The following is a 6,996-nucleotide window of genomic DNA, read 5'->3' as shown; positions in this document are numbered from 1 at the left end:
AAAACACACAAAAAATGGACCATTTTTCGCGGAAATTGGACTAACAAAGCAATTTAAAGAAGAGATTTTTGGTCGATTTTTGTTAAATTCGAAAAAGTGTGCGCCTTTAACGAGTACTGTAGCTTCAAACTTTCGTTGCTGCCGAATTTTTACCGATTTTTCATATTTTTCTATGAAAATATCCTAATTAATTTATTAAAATCCTCGAATAGAGAAAAACTATGAAAAAACGAAAAAAAAATCAGTAAAATAGGGAAAAATTGAGAAAATCGCAGGGAAATGCACCATTTTTCGCAGAAATTTGACAAAAAAAAACAGTTTAAAGTAATTTTGTTTCAAAACTTTGTTTGAAATCGCGATATTATCAAATTTTTGCCCTAAAACTACTGTACCAGGTCTCGCCGCGACAAATTTTGTTGAAATTCAAAAAGTGTGCGCCTTTAAGGGGTACTGTAGTTACAAACTTTCGTTGCTGCAGCATTTTCATTGAATTTCCATCAATTTTTCCGAGACAAAATTATTTTTGTATTAAAAATCGATAAAAACTCGGATGCAGCGAAATTTCGAGGTTACATTACTCTTTAAAGGCGCATGCCCATTTGAATGCGACAAAATGTGTCGTGTCGAGACCCGGTACCTTATTTTTGACGCAAAATGTCGGGTCTAGGCAACAGAAAACTGGTTAGGAACCGTTAAAAAAATTTTTTTTTTTCCAGGAAGCCTCATATACTAACACATTAATTTCAACAGCATGATTCCGCAATACGGCAAAAGTTTGAAAATACAGTACTTTTTAAAGGCGCGTTCGTGGAGAACTGGTACCGTAGTTTTGAAGTTGAAATTACGAAATTTCGGGTAAAAATTTTAAAAAAATTGAAAAAGGTAGAAATTCGAATTTTTAAATAGTTTTAAAATCATAAATCAAAAAACTGCCTCGACATTTAATTTCCGCCTATTCTGACTAAACTTTAAATGGCAAGATGCACCCAATTGATAATACTGATAACGAATTCGCAAAGGGTGACATCAGACGCCGAGAGCTGCTTAAATAGCAAAGTCGCAGTTTTCTCCTTATAGTCATTTGATTATGCAATTTTATTCCGTCCTACTTCTCGTTTCCCTTCTATTACTGCTCACAATCAGTGAAGCATCTTATCCACCAGTCTGCACTAGTGGATTCACATTGATCAATGGGAAATGTCTGAGGATATTTGTGGATGTTTCGACGCATACTGCGGCTGAGAAAACCTGCAAGGGATATGGAGCGACACTGGTGACTGTGAAGAATTCTATTGTTAGTTTTAAAAAAATTAGGCTTAGGCTTAGGCTTTGGCTTAGGCTTCATCTTAGGCTTAGACTTAGTTTTAGGCTTACTCTTAGGCTTAGGCTTAGGCTGACCGGGGAGAGAAAGAGAAGACAAGAAATTCCAAAAAATTAATGAATTTAGAAAAAAGAAAAAATACACAAAAAGATTCCGGACGCCGTAAATCTCTATTATAAAACGCTGAAAATCCAAGAAAAAAGAAATCCAGCCATTAAATGGGCCTCTCTGATCCCGATACCCCGAACCTCATAATTTCTTCCAGGACAACCGAGCCATCGCGGATTTCACCGGAAACAACGCCAACCTATTCTGGATGGGACTTTACTGTTTCGATAGTGACGTTTCAAAGTGCTTATGGGATGATGCTACTGGATCCGCTGAGGTCTATGACAATTTTGCGGCTGGTGAGTGGCGGGGGGGAGATGTTAATTTGATCTCTGTTATCAGTTAACATGGTGGTTTATATGTTTCAAAGCATCACTAGACAAATGAGCGATAGGAAATTTTAATGCATTGGGGGCTCCACGGGTTGATTTTTTGAGCTGTAGCACATATTCACATCGTGGATAGGATCACAGTATCTAGCAGAGGTGCGCGGCAATCGGCAATTGCCGGTTTTTAAAATTTCCGGCAATCGGCAATTTCGGCAATTTCTGGTTTTGGAAATTTTCGGCACTTGCCGGTTTTTAAAATTTCCGGCAATCGGCAATTTTGGCAATCGGCAATTTCGTCAATTGCCAGTTTTGAAAACTTCCGGCAATCGGCAATTTCGGCAATTGCCGGTTTTGGGAATTTTCGGCAATATGCAATTCCGGCAATTGTCTGTTTTTAAAATTTCCGGCAATCGGCAATTTCGGCAATTTCTGGTTTTGGAAATTTTCGGCACTTGCCGGTTTTTTAAATTTCCGGCAATCGGCAATTTTGGCAATCTGCAATTTGGGCAATTGCCGTTTTTGGAAATTTCCGGCAATATTGAATTTCGCCAATTGCCGGTTTTGAAAATTTCCGGCAATCGACAATTCCGGAAATTGCTGGTTTTGGAAATTTCCGGCAATCGGGAATTCCGGCAATTGTCGGTTTTTTAAATTTCCGGCAATTTCGGCAATCGGCAATTCCGGCAATTGCCGGTTTTTAATTTTTTCGGCAATCGGCAATTTCGGCAATTGCCGGTTTTGGAAACTTTTGGCAATCGACAATTTCGGCAAGTGCCGGTTTTGGAAATTTCCGGCAATTGGAAATTTCGGCGAAAATTCAATTGCCAAACGGAAATTGTCGCGCACGCCTGGCAACTAGGCATTATATTTGGCCTAGGTGTCATAAAGGCGCCTCCTGTAATGGCAGATGGGGTGGAAATGCGTACTTGTAGAATGCCTTGCTGCCAGGAATTACGGGAGCTATTTTGTAGAATTACAAGTTTCCAGGATTCCCCCACATCGCCCTCGGAAACTGCGTTTACTACTCTGTGCAAGGCGCCTTGGCAGGCATGTGGCTGAGCAGTGACTGCAACGATCGCCGATCTTTCATTTGTGAACTACCGGCTTCTCATGCAGGTGAGCCCATCACAACAGATCTGTGGAAGAAATTCAGTTTTTTTTTTCAGACCCATGCCCATACAATTACAATGGCTTCTGCTACACTTTCCACAATACCGCCTCAACTTATACCAAGGGCCAGAAGATTTGCGAGCAAGAGTGTGGAAACTTGGCCTCAATTCACTCTGCTAATGAAAACCGGTACATTATGACATTTGGCGGACGTGCTACTAAAGAAGATCTCCTACTCGGAGGCATGTGGCCAGCTGACGACGTATACAATTGGGTGGATGGTTCACTGTGGGAGTACGAAAATTTCGATCCAATAAACGTCAGAGATTCAGTTTGCGTCATAATGTCAAATGGTGACTCGAGACCTATCGCCCTTGGAATGTGGTACAGTGGAGAATGCAAAAACGAGTATAGTGTCGTCTGCAAGAGACCTGCCGGAATCCAATGTCCTCCAAACCCAACCATCGTCCCCGTGACACCAATGCCAGCAGTCCAATCGTTCTGCAATTCTAGCGTTATGGCTCCAAGTGAAATCACATCACCCCACTTCCCATATAACTACTATAACTCTGACTTCTGCAGCTATCAAATATCCACACTAGGATCTTACAATGTGCTCCTCAGATTTTCAACATTTGACACTGAAAAGGTCAACGATGTTGTGACGGTTTACGATGGAGATTCCACGAATGATCCTGTGATCGGAGTCTATGCTGGATCTTTCTACCCGTTCACAGTGATATCCACCGGGAACAAGATGCTTGTCACTTTTAAGACAGACAAATCAAATACAAGACAAGGGTTCAGCGGACGAATTACTTCCTATTCGACAACAGAAAGTGGAGAACGCGATTAATTTTTTGATATATATATAGATAGCATATTGTTAATTTGGATATAAAAACTAATGTATTTATATTAATGAAAAACTTGTTGAAGTTAACACGGAGCAAAAAAGTTCAAAAGACAAATAACATAAATAGAAGATGGTTTCTAAGTTGTATGTGTGTATTTCAAACTACATGGAGAGACAAAACTAGCGATCCTATAATTGGAAATTACAGTGGGTACTACGAGTGGCCATTCTTCAAGGTCTCGACTGGAAATTCAATGCTTGTCACATTCCGATCTAATAGTAATTTTGATTCTTCTGGTCACTGTCTCTTCATATGTGCCTCGCCATTGATAAGAATGTTTCATGAATAAATCATACATCATAAATTATTTCATTTCCCGTACTCTCACAAGTAATAGTGATAACGCTATGTAGAACTGTACATGTTTAATTAACCGGTTAGAAGGAAGAATTCGAAAAGTGCAAAATCAAAAAACTCGGCCACCAATTAGTTTTCCGCGGCCACCTCCACCATTTTCCACAAAGGAAATTTTTAATCAGCTTACCTATATTTTAACTTTGATAAGCATTCAAACTCCTGTATAGTTCACTGAAGAATCTTTCAATGACAGAGTGTTTCTGCAATTTTGGTCAATAAGTTAACCAAAAAAAAAGTTCTCTATAAAGCACAATTAGTCAAGTGATAAGGGCAAATAATGCAGCTACTATTTCAATCAATTTTTCTCATTTTATTATTTTCGCATGCACAACTATCACCAGTATGCTCTAATGGCTATACACTGGTGAATAATAATAAGTGCCTTCGACTTTTTAAGACTCCAGAAACACACAAGACTGCCGAGCTTACGTGTCTGAAAAATGGTGGTGCTACTTTGGCCAATATTAAAAGTTCTATAGTGAGTTTTTTTTTGCATAGGCAGGCAAGCATACCTGCCTACCAGGGCTGTGCGGCAACAGGCAGTCAAGTTGCCGGTTGCCGAAAAGTTGTCGATTGCCGAAATTTTTTGGGTTCGGCAATTTCGACAATTTTCGGTTGCCGAAATTTTTACAGTGCGGCAACTTTGGCAGTTGCCGGTTGCCGAAAATTTTTGGGTTCGGCAACTTTGGCAATTCCCGTTTGCCGAAATTTTTTGGATTCGGCAATTTCGGCAAATTCCGGTTGCCGAAAATTTTTGGGTTCGGCAACTTTGGCAATTCCCGTTTGCCGAAATTTTTACGGTTCGGCAACTTTGGCAATTCCAGGTTGCCGAAATTTTTTGGATTCGGCAATTTCGGCAAATTCCGGTTGCCGAAATTTTTACGGTTCGGCAACTTTGGCAGTTCCAGGTTGCCAAAATTTTTACGGTTCGGCAACTTTGGCAATTCCCGTTTGCCGAAATTTTTACGGTTCGGCAATTTCGGCAATTTCCGGTTGCCGAAAATTTTTGGGTTCTGCGACTTTGGCAATTCTCGGTTTTTTTTGCCGCACAGCCCTGATGGGCAGACCTGCCTACCATAGTTGACCGCCTAAGATATTTTAAATTTTACAGGACAATCGCGCAATCACAATCTTCGTTGGTGGGGCTTCCAACTCTATTTGGATAGGGCTCTTTTGCACAAAGAGCTCCGCTAAGGAATGCTTCTGGGATGATGATAGCGGGTCAGCCGACCAGTTTCAAAACTTTAAGAGCGGTAAGAATTAAAAATTAAAAATATTTTATACAAAATAAGGATCTTTCAGGGTTCCCATTGGTGGAGAAAGGAAGATGTGTATACAGTAGCCAAGTGGCTTTCGATAGGGGACAGTGGTCCAGTGGAGATTGTGAAAAAGAGTCAAGGGCGTTTGTATGTGAGCTTCCGGTAACGAATGAAGGTAAAGGGAATTCTTAAAATTTTGAATTTCTAATTTCGCGCCAAATCATCATAAAAATTTATAAACTTTCAGACCAATGCCAAAAGAACTACAACGGCTATTGCTACTTCGATTTCGCGCCACTTCCATTTGTATCCGCACAGAAGATCTGCAAAGAGAACTGTGGAATCATTGCTTCAATCCTTTCACCCATGGAGAACAGATACATCAATGCAAACTTCTACACTTATTCTGCACTCTTGATAGGTGCCACTTGGAGCTATAACAGCTCTTACACCTGGTTTGACGGATCGTCATGGAGTTATCACAATATAGACCATACAGCTCGACGAGGTGGGGTTTGTCTTGCCATGTCTACCGGAACTGGTAGTATGGTCCCCACCGGTTCCTGGTACCCAGTTGATTGTAAAGCAAGTAATAGCTTCCTGTGCAAGCGGCCTGCAGGAACATCCTGTCCTTGGGTGGAACCGGAGACCCCGCCAACTCCTGTTATTCCATCAATGTGCAATAGCTCTATGATCATGGCACCTGGGACCATCTCCTCACCGGCATACCCTGGCTACTACGACAATAACATGTACTGTAGCTATCTACTATCTACAACAGGAGCCTATAACATCCTTCTGAAGTTCACCGATTTCTCTACGAATCTGAATTTGGATTATGTGACGGTGTACGATGGGGAGACGACTAGCAGTCCGATGCTTGGATCGTTCAGCGGATTCAACGAAACTCCGATCAATCTAGTGTCGACTGGGAACACGATGCTGGTGACATTCCGATCGGGAAATTCTGAGGATTCAAATATTCGCTATGGGTTTAGTGCCACTTTTTCGAAATTTGTTCAAATGCTCTAAATAAAATATTAAAGTACAGCCTATTATTTTCACCATATGTTTGTTTGTCGGGAAGGCAGGCAATAGGGGATAAGATATCTTACAAATCTACGCTATTCAACCATCAATGTGTTTAGAAGGGTCATAAAATTATTATGACCATAAAAATTATAATATGTACAATCAATATTCCGGTGTACGGAAAAGACATGAAGTTGGCCTATAAACCAAGTTGGTCCATGTACCAAGTAGGCCTATGTATCAAGTTGGTCTATGTACCAAGTTGGCCTATGTACCAAGTTGGTCTATGTACCAAGTTGGCCTATGTACCAAGTTGTCTCTCTCATCTCCAGACCCTTCCCTATCGACCTTCCAGCCAGTCTTCTCCGCCCAATTACCCACGTTATTCCGGCCTAAATAGACAGTTTCATTTGAGTAACAGTTGTCGTACAGGATTCGCAATTTTTCTCAATGTTTTAATATTTTCTCGACCAATCTTGCCATTTTCATTTTTGGCATTTTTGGTAATGTTACAAAATTAACTAATGCGCCATGTTGATCCAACATTTTAAATTAAAAATTTA

General features: G+C 40.5%; 2 protein-coding genes across 2 annotated transcripts; both read left to right on the top strand.

The window, feature by feature from the left end:
• The first annotated feature begins 1,028 nt into the window (after positions 1–1,028).
• clec-4 (C-type LECtin) lies at positions 1,029–3,811 on the top strand. Its single transcript, NM_064287.4, has 4 exons — positions 1,029–1,294; positions 1,587–1,728; positions 2,746–2,874; positions 2,925–3,811. Exons 1-4 carry the CDS (start codon positions 1,088–1,090, stop codon positions 3,722–3,724), a joined length of 1,278 nt encoding a protein of 425 aa, NP_496688.1. The 5' UTR covers positions 1,029–1,087; the 3' UTR covers positions 3,725–3,811.
• Positions 3,812–4,080: 269 nt separating this feature from the next.
• On the top strand, positions 4,081–6,451 carry clec-8 (C-type LECtin). Its single transcript, NM_064286.6, has 4 exons — positions 4,081–4,620; positions 5,254–5,395; positions 5,445–5,576; positions 5,649–6,451. Exons 1-4 carry the CDS (start codon positions 4,420–4,422, stop codon positions 6,431–6,433), a joined length of 1,260 nt encoding a protein of 419 aa, NP_496687.2. The 5' UTR covers positions 4,081–4,419; the 3' UTR covers positions 6,434–6,451.
• The last annotated feature ends 545 nt before the right edge of the window (positions 6,452–6,996 follow it).

Source organism: Caenorhabditis elegans, chromosome II (genome assembly GCF_000002985.6).
Source record: "Caenorhabditis elegans chromosome II".
Taxonomy (NCBI): Eukaryota; Metazoa; Nematoda; class Chromadorea; order Rhabditida; family Rhabditidae; genus Caenorhabditis; species Caenorhabditis elegans.
The sequence above is the reverse complement of the archived record's forward strand: the minus strand, read 5'-3'. Positions and strand labels throughout refer to the sequence as shown.